At 34.2% G+C, this 24,176-nt stretch overlaps 1 protein-coding gene across 6 annotated transcripts; it reads left to right on the top strand.

The window, feature by feature from the left end:
* The first annotated feature begins 205 nt into the window (after positions 1-205).
* LOC142352292 (uncharacterized) lies at positions 206-14,225 on the top strand. 6 transcript variants are annotated; one of them, XM_075404808.1, is made up of 3 exons: positions 206-451; positions 5,417-6,960; positions 12,943-14,225. In XM_075404808.1, exons 2-3 carry the CDS (start codon positions 6,423-6,425, stop codon positions 14,181-14,183), a joined length of 1,779 nt encoding a protein of 592 aa, XP_075260923.1. In that variant the 5' UTR covers positions 206-451; positions 5,417-6,422; the 3' UTR covers positions 14,184-14,225. The 6 variants fall into 6 exon arrangements, with proteins under 6 accessions (XP_075260923.1, XP_075260920.1, XP_075260922.1 ...); XM_075404805.1 differs by having other exon boundaries at positions 5,414-6,960; XM_075404807.1 differs by having other exon boundaries at positions 5,399-6,960.
* Positions 14,226-24,176: the final 9,951 nt, after the last annotated feature.

Here is a 24,176-nt window from a genome sequence, read left to right as displayed (position 1 = left end):
TCTTAACTTTGTTGATTGTTCACATGTTTTTCAGAAACCATCGAAAACAATTTGACTGCGAACACAGCATTTATTGTGAACGTACGCATGAGCTCAAACTTAGTCAGCACAGATCAAAAGTCAAAATTCTTCAAATTTTTTAATAACAATTTTGGTAATAAAAACGCTTTTGTATACTTTTATTACTAAAAGTGGATATCTTTAAGCTAGAAAAAGAACGATATGTGATTTAATACATTCTGCTTTTATTGTTCACTTTGATTACTGTTTGACTTTTGTGTTGTTTTTGGCATTTGATTAGCCAGTGAAAATTTGCTAGTAACAGTTTTCAAATATCTTTCAAGATAAATATCCAACTGTTAGACCATTTTCCTGCCGTTGTTTTTACGCAACAGGGGTGGTGCCTAATTTCCTTTAATCTGTTCCATCGATTAATCCCATTCCCTGCAATGTTTGCTTATCCAAACGCAATTTTCATTGCTTTTCCATGGTTCTTTTCCCTTTTTTTTCAAAAATGAGGACGCACAACGCTAAATTTACCAGGTGAGGGCGATATTATGATCAGACTATCATAATAAGAAACAGTGATTGATTCGTAAATGTCAGTTTTGCTTTTGTTTCCTGTTAAATAATTGTTTCTGTTTTTGTTTACGTTTTACCTTTATACCATTTCAAAAACAGGAAAATGCGAAAATGCTCAATTACGCCCACTTGTTTTTAAGAATAGCTGCAGATTGTTTATTTTCTGTGAAAATCTGAAGTAAGCAACATAGTTCATTAATCTTTTCACTTTTTGCGCAATTTTTCATGCGCTACTTTTAATTGCCTCTTATTTTCCTATAATCATCTTTTATTATTTTTTTTTTCATATTCTGTGGAAATTTTCTATTTTAATTAATGAATATTTTATTCGCCTGAAATACAAAAAAATATAAAATTTCTTTTCGTTTTTGAAATTTTGCTTCAACTTTTTTATCAACTTAAAACGCCGTCAGAAAACTGGATTTCTCTAAATATTTCCGTGTCATCAGGACAGCCAATTTTATCGACTAGTTGTTTTAACTTCCCGCCGAGACCATTTCTGCACTCTAAACACATTAACACCAAATCCCAACCTTATTCCATTCTATAAGGAAAACTGTGTCATTAGTTCACATGTTTAGCTTGCAGAACAGGACATACTTAGATAGAGTGCTGGGAATATTGACCGACAGGGCGTTTAGCCGACAAAGAAAAACCGAGAAATTTCGCAGAATCTTAATTCTGATTGGTCGACAAACCGGATTGGTTAAAATAGCACTATTCATCCATCCATTACAATTATGTGCGGAAGGTTTGTCGGCTGAAATTTTCATTTTTTGATTGTCGGTTAACCCAGCTGTCGGCCAATTTGGCGATCGCCCTGAGATAGATATACGTAAAGCAATAAAAAGCGTGAATAGTTTTGTCTTTCGAAGTGAACAAATGTAAACTTTGAAGCCAATTTTCTGTTAAGAGTTGGTATGTTCTTCAGATATGGAGAACTAGCTAAAAGGAGTCTTAAGTTTATCTAAACACTTTGTGTGGGTTTATATAAAATACAATTGTCAAGTCTCATTCGGTCTCGTTTCCCCCCCCCCCCCCCCCCCTAAATCCCATTTATAATTCCCTCACAGCCTGGTCATGACATTTGAATCGTCAAAATGCAACCCCTAGACTACTAATCTCTAAAACCAATAGGTAAGACAGCTTGCCGGATTATTTGGTCTAGATTTGATACCAGTTTAGCCAGTTCATGTAAGTTTGACCAGCTCTTTATGCATTTTGTAAGCTTAGTTTTCAAGGGCATTAGAGCTGATAAATTTTGAAGCTCATTCAAGTCATTTGTTTATTTTTAAAGCTCAAACTGTCAATTCGTTTGTTCAAAGAACACCATAAAAAGGTTTTTCTTGAGAGTTAAGCTCTAACTTGATGTAGGGTTGATTTTTTTCTAGTCATTAATGTAACCATTCGATTTCGACCCGGGTTGGTACTAGTTCTACCTACTACCTACTTCTAATATTTCAAAGCTTAATCGTACAATTTCGTAAATTCACATATTGCATTATTTTTTCAAAAGAAACCGATTTGAAGAAATAAATCCAATTCTCGATTTTGGCAGCTATCTATCTAGCGACAACGGGAACGCCTTCGTAGCACAAATAATGAAAGAAAACATTTAAACTGCTACTTTAATTCCCGTCTAACCCTAAATTTTTCTTTTAATGGAAAACGTCGTATGAGTTCTTATCTAAGCTGAACAAACATATAATCTTAAGAATTCTATAAAGAAAAAAATAAGACAAGAATTAAAACATCTGTTTAAACTAATACTGAAACCATGCTACGATACGAAGTAATAGCTTTGCAATATCTTTGGAAAAAAATAATACTAGTAAAATTGAACCAAAAATGTCAACATCGTCTAAAAATTAAAAACTATTTTTGGTGATGTTTGTTCAGGCCAATGTTTTCTCTTCATGTATGCAGAATAGTATATTATGTTTGCGCTTTTTATTTTGTTCTGCAGAATTGCATCACTGGAGTGACATACATTACGCCAATTGAACAGTCAATTGTAGAAAGTTTTTTTGTTCAAATTTATTGAAATAACTGACGCTGGTTATATATAATAGACATTTGAATCCGTAATTCATACTGCATATTTTATACGCCCTCGATCTGATATTCAATAATACATTTCTGTTTATTAATAATATTGAAACAACAGTTTTTCTGTCTAAGTGACCAGTTAAAACAACTGAGTTGTAATAACTGTGTTCTCATTTTTCTAGAAAAAATATACATTGCAGAAACTTATGACTAAATAGATACACCAAAGTACTGAAAACGTTCGTAATTAAATTAATTCCGACCGTTTTTGCTATTCATAAATATTTCCACAATTCGGTTTCAAATTCGATGTCTTAATTTAGCTGAAGTTGGACATTCAGTTCGGTTTTAAAGTTTGCCTGGAGAGTTTCACTATAATTCGTTCCACTTTGATGATCAGGGGTGCGACATGACGATGTCAAAACATCGTGACACCAAATAACACCACTTCAAATAAAGTTTCCTTAAAGTTCGTTTAATGCTGATTGAGTCAATCTTTCAATAATATATCTTAGCAAGGTTCCTGCTAAATTTTTTTTTCTATTTTGCCTGCAATTTGAAGTAATGCAGCCTTGTTACTGTAGCTTTATTTTTTTAATCTGAAACTCTTTTTGATTTACTTTAGAATTTTGTTATCTGAACAACGATGTCATTTTTTGAGAAAAAAAATGCGTTTCTTTCAAATAAATAGGTTTTATATTTACTTTTGAAATTGAATCGTGGATATGAATTTGACTAAAAAATGACCATTTGTTGATTTTTGAAACAGGACTATTATCCACTTTTTAATGAAATTTTGTCATTATGTTTCAAGCAAGTAGAATTTAACACAGTCGATATGGCTTGTAGTTATACAATTCAACGTTTCCAAATCACAAATCACCAGACATCATGAAATTTTGGTGTTAGTTTAACAAAGTGATTGGATTCCATTAAATGTTATTTTAGCTTGAACAGAAAATTTTCGTGACATTATAAAACCAAGTTGAAAAACCCAATTTCTTATTTGGTGGTAGTTTCTTTCATTTGTAAAATACTAAATGACATTATTTGTGCTGCATAAAAATCTTTTTTTTAGAGTATGAGGCAGACAGAGAGTCCGCTGAGCACCCATAAATATGGAATAGGATAATTTTGTTGTCTTAAATGGATGAAAAAAATTGCACACTCATGAAATTGTGTTTGTCGCAGGACTTAATGGTCAGCTGCAACTAATTGGAACCCATGTCTAGCTCACTTACCATCTGGTACATTTTATGATGATGAAACCTTGTTTTACAATATTTTAAGAATTTTAAGAATTTTTTAAGGGCTTTTAAGAATTTTAATTTGTTTCTCTTTTTTTCAAGCCTGAAAGTAAGTAATTAGGTGTCAATGGGAAGCAGTTTTTATTGTTAATTTTAAAAAATGTTCAAATCGTCGGCCGCATCCATTTGAAAACTCGACAATTTGTTTGGAGAATTTCCGTCTCTATCTAATGAAATCGCAAACCATACTTTGAGGTTATTTGGTTGAAAAACGGTTTTCTAAGGTGTGTCTTAACACCAGAATTAGGGAGCCTCAGTATGTTACAGCGACAAAATTTGATCGGTTTTTCTACAAGTGTTTTTTTCTAAATTGTTGACAAGAATGGAAACACAAGAATGAATCATCTGTGAATTGATACAACTGTGTGCATGCTTTCACTAAGAATTCAAACCTGATAAGTACGCGATATATCGTATCTTCGTGAACAAAAAACCTTTCTTGAATTTTATGCAATTAATGGTCTGATTCATTAGTGATAGATTAAAAATTTCCTAAGGTTATCAGTATATTTTTATGTGTGCTTTTCAAATTGCCTAGATGAATAAGGCAGCATAAATAAAATTAAAGCATTTAATTTTTTTTCTAGAAACTCGTTTGAAAGGCAATAAAAAACAGGTTATAATAAAAAAAAAACTAAAGCCTTTGCGTTCTATAACGGTAGAGAGCAGCAATTTCCCGGTCCCAGGAAATATAGCAAAATTATTTAAGACAAGCGTGTTTAACGAGTGTTTAAGGCGAGATTTTCAAATTTGAATTTTGCCTAATTTTTGCAATTTTATGTGGGATCAACAATAAAATTTATCCAGTGATGTTGCAATTTCATAAACAATTTTTTTTATTTCTGTTTTTAGTTGACACGTTCGAGTGAAAGCTTTTGAAGTAAAATTTCTCTCTTTTTTTGTATTTTAAACACTTTTGACTTAAATAAATACTGACATTTTGACCTCGACATGCGCTCCAAGTAACCAAAAGTTACAGCGCCCACCAGCCAATTTTCTGGTACATGTTGTTCCGGGTTAAAATGAAAAAGTTAACTGGTACTAGCTAATCCGACAGCTAGAGATTTGGGCAAAGTTATACAGACGTCATAACAACAGTTACTATAACAAAGTGCATTTTAGGTGCCAGGGTGGAAAATTTGATATGAAGTTTGACGTAATTTTACCCAAATCGCAAATAGTGCTGAACAAATAATTATTCAGTATATGAAGAGACACAAAATTCTTGCGGCGTGTGAGATATTTCAGAAAGCCGACGGTGACATATAGTTAGTGTAGTTGGTTATAAATGGTTATAGATTTATAAATTGAACGCTATGGAGCCCCTAACTGAATAGAGAGAAACATACGGACCGGACATACTTAAATGCGCTCTTTTGATCGTGAAACTTTCAAGTTTGCGTGTTGAAATATCTTTGAATTTCACACTGGTTATAAGTGTTATAAATCGTTTGGTTAAGCAAACTGTTCATTAGTAGCCGTTTATAATTGAAATAAGCGGGTTATCGACAAAATCCCAAAACCCTATAGTAAAACCTTTTGAAAATCCTCGAAATCGTTCCAATCTTACTTCAAATTTATTACTTGGTTGTACCCAATAGTTATTATAACCTTTATTACGCAGTTATAAATTGCCATAATTTTCCCAAACATTTGCTGTAACTCATTGTTGTTCCGTTTGATTTTGGGAAAATTGCGGGCCTGGGAATAGCTTTAAATCGGGCAAAATCGGGCATTTTATTTTTCCAAATGAAGCAGAATATGTTCTCCCGAATTTCCAGGTGAAAAATCAAACAAATAAGCTTTACAAAACCTTTTATGTCATTGAAACCTCGAGAAAGTTTTAATTAAAACCAGATTTTACTTCACAGGAGAGCGAATTAGTTAAGAGATTATTTATTGTTTTGGGTTATAAATCATTACTCACCTTTATAATTGTAGGACAAATTCTGGTTTCACGCAGTGTGAATAAGTCCTCTCTAAATCTGAGAGTTTTGCAGCGGGACCTACGTCATTTATTTCAGTCCCAATCAAAATCTTGTCAAACTCAGTCGCTGTTGAAATTTCATCGGCTTTCGCAAATTGAGTTAGTTTTTGTTATAAAAACAGTTTCATTAACTTTTTGGAAAGCTTAGTTTTTTCCAATTTTTCAGTAAGCAGCAAAAATTATCAGAAACAAAATTCGATTACTTAAATAATTTTTGTTAGCAATCACGGAATTATTAAAAGTTGTTATCAGTTCTTCATTTTTTAATATTGCCGTTCTTGGGGCTTTGGCTAATTAATTAATTATTATTTATTTATAAAAATTGGGAATTTTATTTTACACGTACAGCTATTTCTAAATTAGTCTAGTTAATTTTACGTTTGTTACAATTCTTATTTTCTACATACATTCCGTTCTGTTTCAAAAACCCCAAAGCGGAAATTTGAATTATTTAGTAATTTCAACGTTTCGCTCCAACATTTAGCTTCACCATCAAAATGGATGCTAGCTTTCAGTGCTTGCGGGCAATTGAGGTGCCGAAGGAATACCTGACGATAGTCCGAGAGCTGGGTGAAGGTCAATTCGGGAAAGTCTTCCAGGGTTCATTGCGATCTCCAATGTCGGGTACAGTCTCAAAAGTCGCCATCAAAATGCTGACCAAAGTTGAACATTCGGCTCAAGATCATTTCTTCTTAGAAGCCATGACAATGCGGAAGTTTTCACATCCGCACATTATTAAACTATTGGGAGTTGTTTCTCAAGCGCAGCCAATTAGCCTAATAATGGAGATAGCCGAATATGGCGAATTGCGTTCGTTTTTGCAGCAAAACCAAATGAAACTTCAGCTTGATAATTTATTACTGTATTGTTATCAAATTGCGAATGCGTTGGAGTATCTGGCTTCAAAGCAAGTCGTCCATCGAGACATAGCTGCTAGAAACTGTTTAGTGTTCAGTTTCGATTTGGTCAAATTAGCCGATTTTGGTTTGTCTCGTTTGATGCAAGATCACAATTACTACAAAGCGAGGTCAAAAGGTGAGTAGAAAATATGATATTTTTTAGAAAAACAAAGATTTTCAAGAGACAAACCGGTGCTCCTCCCTAGTGATGGGCTAATTAAAAATTTGAAAGAATCTTGCAAGATTTTTCAAAATTTGATAACACTAGAACTTACTCCTGTGAGATCACTTGAAAAATCGGGTGTTGACACACAGTTTTTTTTGGGATAAACTGACACACGATAATTTTCCATGTTACGTGATTTTTCATGCAGTTTTACTTAATTTTTTCGGGTTGGTCTTTGTATATTTTCATGTGATATAGATGGTATTTCACGTAATATTTCATGTAATTTCACATGAATTCTCACGAGCTCACCAACCAAATTCTAATGTGAGAACATATAGAATTCAAATGTCTTCCGACAAATGTCTTCTGTGCATGAAGTTAAAAGTAAACGGCAAGAAAAACCAAGGCGACCCCCCCCCCCCCCCCCCCGGAGAGATTCTTGTAAATTTACGTACAAAATCTCGTAAAATGCAAATCTATTATACTCCACTTCAATCCCAAAAGTCATTTGTGGACGATTTTTCATGTGATCTCACACGGGAAGTCACAAGAGCAAAAAAAATGTTACGTTTTACTCATTTGCGTCTATTAAACAACATTTCCGGACTGAACGTCAAGTCTTAATCAGTACTGATTCAGTTAAATTGCAATTGTTGGATCAGTACTGTATCAGAGCTCCGATCATGTCACCTTTTGGACTTGGCACGTCTTAAATCAAGTCTTAAGTCTGGGCAAATTTTGAGTCAAGTTTTAGCCAAGACTTGACAAGTCTTGCGCAAGACTTGGACAAGACTTGACAAGTCTTGAATCAAGTATTGAGCTCAGTCTTTCTTGTTGGTTTTGCTTCCGTTTGGAAACGAAAGAAGAAGGCCGCCACTTACAATGGCTTGCAGAACTGACTTAGACTTGACAAGTCTTCAGCAAATCTTGACATGTCTTCACAAGTTTTAAGATTTGAAATAAGACGTGATTAGTAGAAACTTGTGAATTTTAGACGTGTATTTCACTGGAGAAGTACTGATCAAAACTTGAAATTTGTTCCGGGTTCTTAGAAGCAAACTAATCCTCTCTCGTTGAACTTGATTAAAAAAATTAGGTATCCAGGCTGAAACTCAAATTTAGTTTTTGTAAACTGTTGCAAATAATGCTATATGATCAATTAACGTCCAAATTTTTTGTCTTGAAACAGTATAAAATATTGCAATAAACACATTGTGTTTGAACCATAAAAAGAACTATTTTTATTGTTTTGCAATTGGAGCGTGTTAAGAACGGTTTTAACGGTCATTCTCCATATTGTTTTCCATCATTTCTAATTCCAAGATCCCAATTCACAGACTATTCAGAATTTTTTGTTTTGCACAACTTTAAATTAAACTTGATCGGTTAACTTCATAGCTTGTTCACATTCAAATTAATTTGAACAAATCAAATTTTTGGATGGAAAAGAAGTATGCATCGAAAAGTTATTTTATAATCGATATCTTTTCCGACTAATTTATCTTAATAATATAGAATTTTTTGCACGAATCAAAAAGAATATTTTCAAGTAACGTGTTTTTAATGTACGTTTGCCAATAAAAATTTTCTTTAGTTTTTCTCTTAGTTTTTGAGGTAGAAAACTGACTTATGAAACGCTAATCAATGTTGAAAGATAACAAATTATTCCGTCTGCTTCACAAATTTTGGAGTCTTTGTTCTTTGCTTCTTTCAAAAGTCAACAAGGGTCCTTGAGGTATTCACTTTCCAAGTTAGCAATTTGTTTCGTAAATAGGTTATTTCGACTTGCGTTTCAATCTGAAGAGTGTTAGAAACGAGGTGCATTAGGTGTCTAAAAATTATTTTTAAAACTCATACCTTTTAGAAGAACTTGTCAACGCGCATTATTGTCGTTGTCATAATTTTTTTTGTCGATTTTTGAGCTTTTTTTAGTTCTCATTAGGCCTTATTAGTTCTTATTTAGGTTCTTACTATTCACTAATCCTGCTTTTCAGTAAAAAGTACCTATAAATGAGGAATGATTCTTATTTACTCAAATATTGTATCGTCATAGAAGATGCTTATGATTGATTTCTACAGACTTTTTATATTCAGATTCACTTATTACAAAAAACATTTTGTTTTAAATTACAGATCATTGGTTGGCCTATGTAACTTCATTTATGCGGCCAAACAAATTCAATTTATGAATCAGAGTTTGATTAATTGTAATATTTCTATTGCAACGATGTTGAAGAGGATATGTGTTGTAATATTTTTCAAAATTATATTCTATTTACTGCTTGGTTTGATTTTTGATTCTCCAACTAGCACGCCAAATATCGTTAATAGTTGTCAATTTAATTTCTAGATTGTGACAATTTTTTGTGTATATAATATGGGATATCAAAAATGGTACTTCTTTCGCATAAAAGCAATGTCCACAAATTAAACTTCATCTCATTACATTGAATCAAATCAAAACCACCTAAAAATCAGGAAAAAGAGTTCAATGCTCAATATTATTTCATTTGAAAATTTTAACCAAAAAAATTTTGAGTAACATCTGATGAGAGGAACCAACAACTCAGAAAATACTTCTGTTTTGTATTAGGCACGCCATTCACGTCAAATCAAGTATTTAAGTATTCTTATGTTTATTACCGTAAAAGCTGATGAAAAAGCTATCAACTGCTCTGTAGCGAAAGTGGAACCTCAGAAAACTTTTGATTGCACTGGTTTATACAATTTGACTTGGCCTTAATTTTGTAACTTTTATTATGTTCTAATGGACATTTTAATGAATTTCTTTGCACGCATAATGAAATTAAAGCCAATGTTGTAATTGAACACCTAGTTTCAAAATTGAAAACTGCTATACGACAATAAAGTTCTTTAATGTGAAAATAAAAGGCTGTGATACTCTTTTTTTGTTTTAATAACAAAATTAGCCAATAAGCAGGTTTCTATTACATAGGTTCTGTTTCCACAGATTTTATCAAGCAATATTGGATATGAGATTGTTTATCTGTTATCAGGAAAGAATTTATAAGAAAGAGTTTGCAAGAAAATGTCTGAAATTTCTCTGATACCGTGTTTATGACAAAGACTTGCCTTAGCAGATCCTTCAGGATGCAATTTTTTAAATAGCTGATTTGTTTTGATACACTTTTGAATCCATATTTGATGCCAATAGTAATCAAATAGCTACTACTTATACAGCTTTCAATGTTAAAGTCAAACCGTGAGAAACGTCTGAAGTTGGCCTCAGTGCGAAAAACAAGCTAAAAATGAAGTTGTTGTTGTTGTTGTCGTTGTTGTTGTTGAAAAATGATGCTTCTCATTTAAAAAATGTTCACCAGACAAATTTAGCAAAAGTGAGTCAACAGTTAAACCATCAAATTTTCAGGTTTTATCGGATTTAACACTCCGGGATTGCAAACTGACGTAGTTTTTGTTGTTGTTTGAGTTCTTTGTTTCCTCAATCCTGCTAAAAGTCGCAGAATCAGTTTCTTCTTAACTCCCGAACAAAATTTTTGTTTTCATAGGCATTGTGGGCATACTTATTTTTTTAATGCATTGGCAGTGTTTGTTACAGTCACAATATTCAAGTTTACATCTGTAAAAACTTTAACTGTTAAACATTAAGAAATTGTCTTCAAAAGAAATTTTTTTGGCAACCAAAATTTTGCTTAGTTATCAAACTATTGCTCTTAAATCATAAAAAGATGCATTCTTTTTTCTCTTCGAGGTTTTGGATATTTGAACATTTGTTCATTTAGATTGAATCTTCAATTTAATTTTCTATATCGGATTCTGACTCACGAAATCTAGTCTTCATAGATAATCTTTTCGTCTCCAATTACCATATGCAGAAACGAAATGCGCTTTCTTATTTGAAATTTTTTCACATATGTTGTCCCTTATTTTAACGGTTGCTTATTGTTTGCAACCTTCAAGCGTAAGTGCTGTATTTTTCTAAAAAGTTCAGTTTAAATCAATAACCCCGATTTAATTTTTGGTTTTTAAAGTAATTAGCAAGATGTTTCAAGTTATTCGAGAAATGTTGAGATAATACGTGTCTCATCAAAATATACTAAGTTTCGATTCATTGGGTTACCACCGAAAGCAGATATTAATTTACAATTAATACTCTCCGATATTTTAGCTGAATAGAAAACCTATTAGCTTATGATTTACTAAGTAATAGTTTGTGTTTCATTAGTGGGGCTAATATAATTAGGGATCATAACGGAAATTATTACTAGGATGAACAGACGAAAAGGTCCCGGACAAAACAGTCCCAACTAAACATAGAGTTAGACATGTGCACACCCATTGCCGCCCAATTATCAAAGAAACTCCTTAAGTTATTCTTATGATTGTCTGTCAGTGAACAGCTATTGAGCTGATTACAATAAAGTTCTCGTCAAATTGTGTATTTTGAACCGAATTTTTGGGATAATTTTAGTTTATATCAAACCATCAAATTTTCAGGTTTTATCGGATTTAACACTCCGGGATTGCAAACTGACGTAGTTTTTGTTGTTGTTTGAGTTCTTTGTTTCCTCAATCCTGCTAAAAGTCGCAGAATCAGTTTCTTCTTAACTCCCGAACAAAATTTTTGTTTTCATAGGCATTGTGGGCATACTTATTTTTTTAATGCATTGGCAGTGTTTGTTACAGTCACAATATTCAAGTTTACATCTGTAAAAACTTTAACTGTTAAACATTAAGAAATTGTCTTCAAAAGAAATTTTTTTGGCAACCAAAATTTTGCTTAGTTATCAAACTATTGCTCTTAAATCATAAAAAAATGCATTCTTTTTTCTCTTCGAGGTTTTGGATATTTGAACATTTGTTCATTTAGATTGAATCTTCAATTTAATTTTCTATATCGGATTCTGACTCACGAAATCTAGTCTTCATAGATAATCTTTTCGTCTCCAATTACCATATGCAGAAACGAAATGCGCTTTCTTATTTGAAATTTTTTCACATATGTTGTCCCTTATTTTAACGGTTGCTTATTGTTTGCAACCTTCAAGCGTAAGTGCTGTATTTTTCTAAAAAGTTCAGTTTAAATCAATAACCCCGATTTAATTTTTGGTTTTTAAAGTAATTAGCAAGATGTTTCAAGTTATTCGAGAAATGTTGAGATAATACGTGTCTCATCAAAATATACTAAGTTTCGATTCATTGGGTTACCACCGAAAGCAGATATTAATTTACAATTAATACTCTCCGATATTTTAGCTGAATAGAAAACCTATTAGCTTATGATTTACTAAGTAATAGTTTGTGTTTCATTAGTGGGGCTAATATAATTAGGGATCATAACGGAAATTATTACTAGGATGAACAGACGAAAAGGTCCCGGACAAAACAGTCCCAACTAAACATAGAGTTAGACATGTGCACACCCATTGCCGCCCAATTATCAAAGAAACTCCTTAAGTTATTCTTATGATTGTCTGTCAGTGAACAGCTATTGAGCTGATTACAATAAAGTTCTCGTCAAATTGTGTATTTTGAACCGAATTTTTGGGATAATTTTAGTTTATATCAATTAAAAACAGTGCATTCAGAAGCTTAATCTGGGACTATTTTGTCTGGTTTTATTAGACAATTTTGTCTGAGACTCTTTTGTCTGGGAACAATTTGCATTTTTGGGACTGTTTTGTCTCCGACTGTTTTGTCCGGACACGATTACTAACCAGCGTCACTACAAAGTAAAAAAAGACCATTTTGTCGACTTTAGCTCTTTCAATTCCACAAAACGTATCTTAATGCATGTAAAAAGACCCTTAAAGCTTGGGATATGGCGACAAAGGAGCTCTATTATTCTAATTGGTAATTATACGATGACTTTGTCCTCTCTCGCCATATTCCCCAAAATTAATTTAAAGTAGGGGCGCTGGCCTGTAATGAAGATTCATGTTAGTCAAAATTATCTTTATTTTTTGACAGGAAAGATGCCGATAAAGTGGATGTCGCCCGAGTCTATTTTCTACCGCAGATTCACTTCAGCATCCGACGTCTGGATGTTCGGAGTATGTTGCTGGGAGGTGTTCATGTTTGGGGTGAAACCCTACCAGGGCATGAAGAACCAAAAAATTGTCGAGTGCATAGAACGGGGCCAGAAATTATCCCGCCCTAACACCTGCCCCAAAAACGTATACACCATCCTCGAACAGTGCTGGGCAATGAAAGAATTTGAGCGACCCACTTTTTCAGCTTTGAACCAAAGATTTCGCAGTCTATACGAACAGTATTCGGGTACTAGTGTTGAAAAATTACCAGGCAGTTTTGCGAACAAGCCCGGTTCGCCCAAAAACTCAGTCAATGATCAGAAAATGGCGGAAAAAGAATTTGAGATGTTAAGAGAGAGACTTGAAAACTCTCTTCAGCAATCAATAGACGATTCTCAAGTTTTAATGATGCAAGAGAAATCATTCGTGCCTTTTAAAGCGTCAACTGGTCAAAATGGCAACGCGAACAACAAGAATTTTGACAGTAAACAAGTAAACAAAAAACAGTCAGAACCCTTGAAAAGTGACCAAAATTTAGGGCAAACTTACGACAACCTCAGTTTTAATCAGAGTAGCCCGAACCAAGCTACAGTAACTAGTAATGTTGGTACCGGTATTAATAATTCGGGAAGCAATCATTCTAAAATATCGTCAAGTTCGAGCTCGATGCGAATCGGTAGCGGTGATTCTGCAACTTTTCTCGTGACATCAAACAGCAGTCGGTCATCGCTCGAAAAACAACCAGAAAACGAATCAATTTTGGCTTTCAGAAAAGAACTCGAATCAATTTGCGTCGAAATTTATCATCTTATTTATACAATCTGTTCAAATTTGTCAGCGAACAGTTCAGGAATTAAAACACAAAATCAAAGTTTGGTTTTTGAAGTTGGTTCCAAAATTCGACAGTTTAACAACTTCGTGACGTCAAAAGTTTCAGTTTTGACCCCAAATCAAGAATCACATGTTATAGCAACGATGTGTTGCCGAATATTGGAAAGTGACGCTCAAGAACTGATCAGAGCCTTCCGAATAAGTCAACAGAAAGTTGTAAACCAGAGTCGAGAATTGTTAATCGCCAGTAATATTTTGAGTGTAAATTTGAAAAACACAATTAAGAGAGTTTGTAGTTTGATTAGTCAAACTCAGGGTAATAGAATTATTTCACACAGTTCTGTGTAACTTGTAAACATTGGAGAAATTTAGGAACTGTTGTCCATCCCCCCCCCCCCCCCCTGATACTTTATATCCCTTTATATCCCCATCAATTATATTTTGACATCTTAGTAATGATGTAAAAGTCGTAACTCATATAAGAGTGCAATATCTCAAACAGTGCAGAAACAATCTTTAATTCGTTCGCACATCGCAGGGAAATTCGAAGTTTTGTTCGCGGGAGGAAAAGGATTCAGTTCCGGAATTTGATGTAGAATAATTAGTTTCAAAATTTGTAAAAATGAATAGCGCACTCCATGAAAATAAAATATTTATGACAATTTCTTTTCAATCATTTTTCTTTTGTAATTAAGCTTACAGAAAAGAAAGTCTCGTGCGTTCATGTCCAGACTTTTGTGCGTTTTTCCGTGTTTCCAGGCTATGTAAATTTGAACGCACGACACCCCCGTCGTGCGTTCATCAGGGTCTGGACATATTGACTTTTGGTCTGGCACCTCAACCTGGGAAGCTAAATTCAAATGACAATACTACCCGGAATTGCACTTTATTGTTCTCACAAAAATGAAACAGAGCCCAAAATTACAATGAGAAATGTAAATGGTGGATGGAATAAAATCCCACTCCAGAATACCGAGGAAGAACGACGTAAAAATTATTGGTAAGTTGGGTTTAGGAAGAATCGGTATGCTCGGTTTTTAAACGTACGAAAGGATCGTGTGTTCAGATAAGAAACGCAACAGATTGTCAGTATGCTTGATTAATGGCGACGTCTTAACAAATAGACGCACTAAAATGTAGAAATTTCAACGAATGAGATTGGTTGAGAAATCTAAAACACTACCTTTATGCCTTCAATTAGCCTAAATATGACATAGCCTAATGCTAGATTACATTTTTTACCGCATCTGGCCATGCCTCGCGGGCCATGGCCATGCCTCAGTGGCCCGTGGGACTTGATATGGATCTATTACAACCGAAAGTGAGAGCAGTTTCCCCCAAAAAAGTATAATTTTTCTATTTCGGCTTATCGGGATTTTTTTACGTTAACACGCATAAACTAGTAAGGAGGCATTTTGGGTCGAGGAAAAAAACCCCCAGGCAAAAAACCTCACCTAACTTTTTAGATAGGAAATAAACCCCATTGAAAAAACCCCATTTCAAAATTGAATTTCGGTCGTGATAATTTGTTCGGTTGTGATAGTTTCATATCAAGTCCCACGGGCCGTTGAGGCATGGCCATGGCCCCCGAGGCCTGGTCATACGCGCTAAAAGCACAACTCTTTAATTGTAATGTGTGGGTTTATTTCCGTGGGGAACATATTTTGAAATTATTGTCCATACTTTTAGAAATGTCGATAAATGTTCATATTTTGAACAAATTATGAAATGAACGTCCATATTTGTGGTTGTGGAGAGAAAAGGAGGAAAGAAAAACATAATTACAGACGAAAACCGGTTTTCTATTGTTGAGATAGCTTGAATCTCGTTCTCATTGTTTCACGTTTTAACACAAAATGCCGTGCACATGTATTTTGAAAATGGCCGAATATATTGAGCAGTACGCTTTGGAATTCAAACTTTTTACCTTTTTAAACAGGCAAATTCACTAAATTTCATTGTTCATGCTAGCCAGGTTGGACAGTTTCATCGGTTAACGAGAAAACTCTTGTTGATAGAGAAAAAAAATAAATGACTTGACTTGAAAAAAAATTTTTCCGTTTTTTTAGCTTGCAAATTATGGCCGTTTTTTTAGCTACGACTTTGCATAGTCTGACTGCTGAAATAAAACTAATGAAGTTAGGTACAAAACTGTCATATAAACAAAGAGGGCAAGCTATCAGAACTTATTGTTTTTCATTGGTCAGTTTTCTTGAGTTTATTTTGATTTCAGCTATCATTTTTTTGAATTTCATCGTCCAAAATAATTTGGTCCAATTATCTCTCCTAAATTTTTTGCTCTAAGATACTCGGAATAACTGATATTAAGAGAGTATAAATCATGCGCCCAAAATTTTATATCGCGATTTATAGGTCCCGCGTTGACAAACGATTAGTTTTCACTTTAACTGGCTATGAAACGACCTTACCTGGACCCATGAAAAGGCTTTACCTCAATTTTAACTAGGTTCTGGACCGTCTACTTCCAGTGTACTGTGAGTCAATACTGGACCCCTACTACAAATAAAAAGTATTTTCATAAGTTGAGTTCTAAACCTGGGGAGGTTATCGGGTGCAGTTGTTTACATGGTTCAGGGCCGAAGATCAAACTAATCAAAAAAGGGGACGACCTTTCCTCCTTTTAATTTACATCAAACTAATTTAGGATAAACAGCATTGGTTGATTGCGATTGCAAATCAAAGTACAAAATTGTTCTTTTTAATCCCTTAGTCGCAACCAATTAATTTGATGCAAAATAATACAAAGCTTGACAGTTGATGACGATGAATACAGATTTAATTTCCTAATAGAGTTATTGGGTAAAAAAAATTTAATGGGAATATCTAAGATCAAATCGGATTCTATCCAATTAATGGCTAATTTTTAAACAGCATCTTTACGCAATTTCCAAAATAGCATATCTGTTTATGCTGTATATAATTTCTAGAACATTCTTTTTGAAATTCGTATCTGAAAAACCAATTTTATTCCTTTTTCATCGTATTGTCATTCGCAATTAATGAGAAGGGTAAAAATAGACAATTGGTGACGTTGAGGACAGATTAAATTTCCCAATTAAGGCCTTTAACTCTCAAAATAATCAGATGAAAAAAAGAATTAGAAATGTGACGCATTCTTTCGTGCGTGTCTCTTACGTCAATAAGAGGAAAAAACTACGACTAGTCTAACGAGCCCAAAAGGTGATGGGTTTAATTTAACCCCCACTCCCTTCGGGGGTTGGAAAAGATTGGAAGGAATCTAGTTTTACATCATTTCAGTTGTAAATTTGGGAATTGAGGTCTGAAAAAGGTTCGCACAGATTATGGCAATTGAAAATCCGATAATAGGACCCGATACAATACGATGATTATTTTAAGCCATAATTATTAAACTTATCATAATTTTAAATGTATATTCTACTCCATATAAATTAGATATCAAATTAAGCGGAACCGCGTTGTTAACAATAATCGCCCAAGAGTTTGAGTCATTTTGACCATTTTTGTCAACTAACTCAAACTGCATAATTGGATTTCGTAAAAAATTGGGAATGTCACGAGACGCGTCGCAAAAAACTGTAATTATTTTTTTCAACTTAAGAGCTTGTCTCGGGCCTGAAAGACGGGACGCAAATTTGATGGCGCCCTGTACTAGGCGACAGGCCTCTGAATTAACGTAAATTAACAGTTAATTCACGAAATTAGAAAAAAGAAAGACATTCCCAATAACTCTGAATTAAAGAGTTACTACAACGAAAATTATTTTTGAGGAATAGAAGTTATAAATACTTCAGAACTAACAATTTGAATTGATTTTGAACTCCCTGAGGTGACTGGGCGCTGTAATGTACGTCAGCAATTCGACTTGTGGCGAATCGGAGCTTAAGAATCCAAGGGACGTATTAATGGAAAGTTTTTCCAACTGGCGAATCAACGTTGCGAAAAAACTCGTCATGTATTCTCGTTGTTTAAAAGATCAATATTACATTTTAAATTATAAATTTTCAATTAAAGTTTTTGAACTTTACAAAAGTTTACTTTTAGAACTTTTCAATCGAGTTTCCCTCATCTTTGGTTGTGATTAATTCATATGACGTCACAAGAACCGTGGGGGCCATACATGGCCTCCAAGACATGACGAACAACAATTTTTTTAGTTTTTAAGTCAACAATTTTTAAGATAAAATAACGCTTAAGTTTACCATGACTGAATGTAATTTTTTCTACATTTATGAGAGTATACTCTCAAATTGTTCATCTTTTTATTCTTCCGACTTGAAGTTATCAGGTCGATAAGAAGTCAAAAATGTTATCATAAGATGAAATTATTAAACAAAAACAAAATTCTTCAACGCAAAAAATAGCAGAAAATAGAAACATTCAGAAGCAAAAAAAAATTACTTTTAATTAAAAAGAATTTAAAGTTTTGTGCAAGCAATTGGTTGTTTTTCTGATTCGACACCAGTGTAAATTTGTTTTTTATGTGTTTGAAATTATACTATTAATAAATTTATTAGCACTATGTTTATTATTGAGATCTGCTAAAAAAAACGAAGTTCGTATATGTCACACTAAAAACATCAGTCTTCAAACATGTCAAATTCAAAATTTTTTTCTATGAGTTGTAAATTTGCAGCGTTGGCGGGCGCACGAAGAGCTTTGTTTTGATTGAAGTCATGCAGATAATTTTCCTCTTTTTCTGTTAAGGTTGAGCTTTCAAAACATGCTTAGGAAAATACGTCAGCATAAAACTGAGATAGTGAAAACACCTGTGTACTATTTGTCTATTAGTCATCGTAATAGTCCCGGTTCTAGTTATGGTTACCAGTACAATCATAGTCACGAGATGTGGAGAAAAAGGGGAAAAACAAAAGCAGCACAGCAACACACAGCTAAAGCAGCCGCAGTAAACGGCTTTCTGCCTATAAATCAGCAAAATTTTTTTAAAAAATAAATTTACTTGAGCAGTAAATAATGTCTAACAGTGTTTTGCGTTTGAACTATTCTTGAGCAGTACATTGTTACTGTGTCTTGTATTGAATGTTATTCTTGAGCAGTATATTTTTTGTTACTGTGACCTGTATCTACAAATTATTAGAGCTGCAATTCAATTTTTACGAGCCCCAGCTACTGGTATTTCAACTCGTGATCCAAAAATCAAAAGCAAAAAAAGGTTAAGTTTAAATATTTTTGCATGAAGAGGTTTTAGACATATATCTTTGTCTTCGATTTGTTTTTCTATTGGATTGAACTGGAAAGCATATAGAAATCCCGTATTGTGTGATTTGTAGCAAATTGAGTCCAATTCGATATTGAAAAACTAAGATTAGCAAATGGTTACGAACTGAATTATAATGCAACGGTAAGAACGTGGCGGATATACAGTTACAAAAGCGAACTGCAAAAACAATATATCCGGACAGATCTAGTGTCGCTGAAACGAACTGGGCGGTGTAAAATTTTTCTCGTCGCAACCGGTTGGGAGAAAAGCCGATACAATTGGTCCTCCGACTCGAACATTGGAAAACCAGCCCCTGTCGAATTTATTGAGAGAATTACAAAGCTAACTTCTCAAAAAGGTTATCAGTTAAGAATCAAGCTCCTGCCTAAACTACGGAACAAAGTGATTCTTTCACGGAGTTGCAGTATCCTGTATCAGCAGATTAGGACCTGCTCAGAGAAGCTATGACTAAAAACACAAGAGGGTTACAATATAATAAAGAACAATGACCGGCCCAAAAATCCAAAGCATTTTATCAAGAGATACAAGAGATTCACAACTGATTCCAGCATTTGCTCGACAAGAGTTGTTTTGAACTTGCATTGCCGAGAACAACAGAGATTCTTCAACAAATTAAACGCCGTCCGGTTACCGTATAGCCACGGGCAGAAAACTATGTCAAATCATAAGAGTAGTTCGGTTCTACAGAACAATGAAATAGAGGAATGAAATTACAGATAATTCACAGCAAGTAGAACAAAATTATTGAAGAAAACGGCTCAAAAACCTCAATGTCAGAAGTCAAAGAAAGCCGAGAAACTTGCTGTGTTGGAGAAGGTTTTTTTGTCCGAGCTTCGATTGAAGTAAATGGTATTCGAGATGAAAAGAAGGAACTAGAGCTAGAGATTCAACTTTTCGACGAAAACGGTGTACTAAACCTAGAATACCGAATGGAAGCCCTTGACATAAAGGACTATAATTCTGACGATGATGCCGCTCTGAGTATACGCCGTCAATCCCCATTCAAATGGAAAGAGTTCAGAAACAAAAAACTGTTCTCATGGCTTGACCGATCAGATAAACCTGAAAATGCATACAACCATAACTATGAAGGTTCTGAAAACGATCCAGAAAACGCATACTTAAGAGTGACCTTTGAGGAAGATTGGTCATGCAAGCCAAGATCATCAAGTAGAGAGCGACGGTTTAACTTCTTTCGACGGTAATCCACTTGAATGGACAGAGTGGTCAAGTATGTTTGTTGCTACCGTGGGCCGACGTAATATTCCTGGCGCAGAAATATGAACCACTTGAAAACGCTTTTATGTGGCAAAGCCGAGTCAGCAATATCGGGTGTGGATTATTCGCGGTCTTTCTACATACAAACTTAGTCACTACTAGAAGGAAAGTTTTGCTGTCCACATCTGATTGTTAACGCAAAGATTGAGACGTTGCGTAAACAACAGCCCATAAAAGCTCACGATTCACATGCCTTAGTTATTTACTCAATAACGATAAGCATTTTTGTTAACGTCCTAAAGCAAGGAAATTATGACGGCGATTTGCAATCAAGCGCAACACTTCATTTTGAGATAGAAAAATTGCTCCAAAACCTCAAGGAGAAATGGTTATTTTAAGTAGATGATTGCCGAGAAGATAAATTTGATCTGATTCTTCTTAAAAAGTTTTTAAGAAAAATGGCATTTGTGCATGAAGGGTTTTCAGTCTTTATAGAAGAACGCCAAGAAGACAGATGCAATACCAAAGGACAAAAACCATTCTCGAAGACATCAAATTTCAGTGCAAGTTCCAACGTGAAAAAACGAAACCAATGCAAAGCGATCAACCTCCGCTAGTTGACGGCAACCATCGTATTTGAACTAACCATCATTCAAAATCATGAAAATTAACGATCGATATATAGCAGTTAGGCAGCAACGCTTATGTTACGGATGTCTAGGAACAGGACATGCAATCAAAGATTTCAAAGTCAGCGCGTGTGGTATAAAAGGATGTATCAAAAAGCACAACCGATTGTTAAACTCAGAAAACCCAGTGGACGAGGATAATCACGCATTGAACGTAAGTGCTGCCACAACAAGTTAAAGTACCGAAATTACCAGCTTTCTTCAGATCGTTCCAGTCTCAGTCTCAATCCAGAGTGGACGCAACCGTCTGAACACATATGCTTTCCTCAATAATGGATCAACAGTATCATTCATTGATCATAGCGTTCAGCAGAAATTAAATGCCCAAGGCAGCAAGGTAACGTTTAATAGAGCCGGCATACACGAAACCAAGGATCTGAAGGCAGAAAAGGTCCTTGTAATAAAGGGACTGCATTCAAAGGTGCATTCACATGAAGTGTTTGTACATACGTCCATTTCATTGGAAAATTCAAACTTTGAACTCCACAAACTGAAACATAATTTCATCCACTTGAGTGTACTTCCAAACAGAAGTTTCAAAATGATGAAAGTTGGCATCATCCTCTGTCAAGATGCCTATGAACTACAAAAGACATTAGACCACAAGACAGGAACACGAAGTAATTTTTCGCTGTCCTGACGGAATTAAGATGGGTATTCAGTGGATCAATGAGGAGTAGAGGAGGATAAAATGTTTGTCATTTTGCAAACACAGAAGAAGCCAAAGTGGCTGAAAATGTTCAGTCGTGGTGGGACATAGAAACCTATGCTTCCAAAATCAACGTCTTGAGTCAGTCAAAGAAAAAGCAACAAGGTCAGAATCTTTTAGAGAGCACGATAAAGTTTACGGTACGAAGTGGGCATTCTGTGGATTGATCCAGAACCCAATCTTGAAAAACAACTACGGTTCAGCCCTAGATCAGCTCTTCTCGCTGGAAGGAAGATTCCAATGAGACGCAATTTTGAAAAAATTGTATCAACAGTCAATTGATACAGAGGTTGAAAAAGGTTTTTGAAGATGCTCGGTAAATCGGAAGTCGTAGGAGCTTTTCGAAAGGAATAGTGTTTGCCAGACCATCCAGTAGTAAACCCAAACAAGCCCGGTAAGGTTCGCCCTGTTTGTAACGCTACAGCGAAATACAAGATGTATGTCGGAATGACAGTTTGTTAGCCGGACCTCATCTATTACAAGGACTGATTGGAACAATATTCAGGTTTCGTGAGGGACAATAGCCCTAACCGCAGATATTGAATCAATGTTTATGCAAGTGCAAGTTCCTGAACGAGATAAAAGCTGCCTGGGATTTCTTTGGCGATCAACCATGAAGGGTCATGTGGAAATTTACGAGTGTTAACATCAAGTTTTTGGTGCAAAGTGTTCACCAACATTTGCCAACTACGCTCTGAAACGAGTGGCGATCGAAAACGGGGACGAGTCTCCAATTGCAGCAAATGCAATCCAAAACAACGTTTACGTGGACGATTTCATCAAATCAATTGACTCTCTGCATCCTCTTCTGTCATGACATGGATTCCAAATGAAAAACTGGATCACCAATTGCAGTAGAGTGACGTCAAAAAATCAGCAAATATGAACAAGTAAATTAAAACCACGAAAGTTTTGAGAAAACCCGTAGCATCAACGCAATTAAAATCAATAGTTTTCAACAGAAGCCAATAAATACGCTAAATTTTGCAAAATGTCGATGAGACAGCAGGGATGTTTTTCATTCATTAGTCATCAATAAGTCATTACAACAAGTTATTGACTATGAAAACAACAAAAAAAACAAGCAAAATAAAAAAAAATCAGCTGAAAATTGCGAGAACAAAGTGTCGAAGCCATTTAAACCATATCGTTTCCTCTGAAAACTTTATCTATGGTCCATTGAACTTCTTCTCTAAGCCAATGGGAATGATCAAATATAGGATAGTGTGATAAGATTTCAAACGGAACCAGAATTACAAAAAAATATCCAAAAACTTAAAAAAATATGAAAACTCGTGCATCGAAGTCAACAAACCCATACTTATAAGAACAAACCACTAACTATACAAAATCAAGTTGAAGTAGATAGGAAAGAGGGCCTGTCAGTTCTGAGACTGACATATAGTTCACGAAATTAAGTTAAAAATTGGTTAACGTGCAAAAAATATTTTAAAATTTTTTAAAAATTTTAACAGAAGTTAATACGCTCAGCTATGCCTCGATTGGATGATACTTTTCAAGCATTGGTTATCAATAATACATCACAATAAATCCAATGACTATGGAAACAACAACATATACAGGCAAAAACCAGTAACTCTTTAGAAAAATGTGAGAAGAAAGTGTCGAAGCCAATTAAATCATAAGTTCTCTTAAAATTTTTTCCATGACCACTGAACTTTTTCTAAGCCAATGGGAGTCACCATTTTTAGGATAAATTGATTTCAAAAGGAACCAATAATACGAAAACATCTAGAAAATTGACTTTTTTGAAATCTTGAGGCATTGAAGCCAAATAAACAATAGTTAGAAGATTGCAGTTCACGAAAATAAATTTATGATTGGTTAAATTTAAAAATTTCCGAAATTTTAATTTCAAAGTTTTAACAGGCATTAGCTGTCCACTCAAAGCACTAGATAGGTTCCCTTAATGCTCGTAACAAAGCCTATTGCAATTTGGTCAACGAGTCAGCGAATTTGAAAGGACTCCAAAAATTTAGTAAAATCTCGAAAACAAAATCAACGTTTCATTTAAAATTACTAAAACTGAAAGTCGAATCCAAAAAAATGAGGGGTTTCTGGAAAACGATTTTTTTGCTCATTGGGAAAAATTTGACTGTAAATGAGGGTTGTCATTGACGGAATTCCAATATTAAAAGTGGCTAGTCTCTGGGTGACTTATAAAAACAAAATATTATTAAAAGTTTTCTAAAAAGAAGAGCTTTCAAATAGAATTCGAAATTTTTTGCTTGTAAACCTTCCCTATGAGACCAGAACTAGTGTATTTATTGCCTTCGCTCTTTAAAACCATTATGACTTAAAATAATTCTAGAAAGTGTTTTAAATTGAAGAAAAATTACAGCAAAATTGAACAAAATCATGCCAAATATCCCATGTTAACACAAAATTTTAATCGTCGATAGCTCCTCGAAAAAAACGCATACCAAAAAAAATCTTTTTAATTTTGAATTCCACGCTGAAAG

This window comes from Convolutriloba macropyga, chromosome 13 (genome assembly GCF_964194025.1).
Source record: "Convolutriloba macropyga chromosome 13, txConMacr16.3, whole genome shotgun sequence".
NCBI lineage: Eukaryota > Metazoa > Xenacoelomorpha > Acoela > Convolutidae > Convolutriloba > Convolutriloba macropyga.
Note: the sequence above shows the minus strand (reverse complement) of the source record. Positions and strands in the feature narration are given on the sequence as shown.

Bases quoted from the DNA above. Each gene is read 5' to 3' on its own strand.
- LOC142352292 (XM_075404808.1), top strand. From the start codon at position 6,423: ATGGATGCTAGCTTTCAGTGCTTGCGGGCAATTGAGGTGCCGAAGGAA. The intron at 6,961-12,942 runs GTGAGTAGAAAA...ATTTTTTGACAG, and splicing joins CTACAAAGCGAGGTCAAAAG to GAAAGATGCCGATAAAGTGG.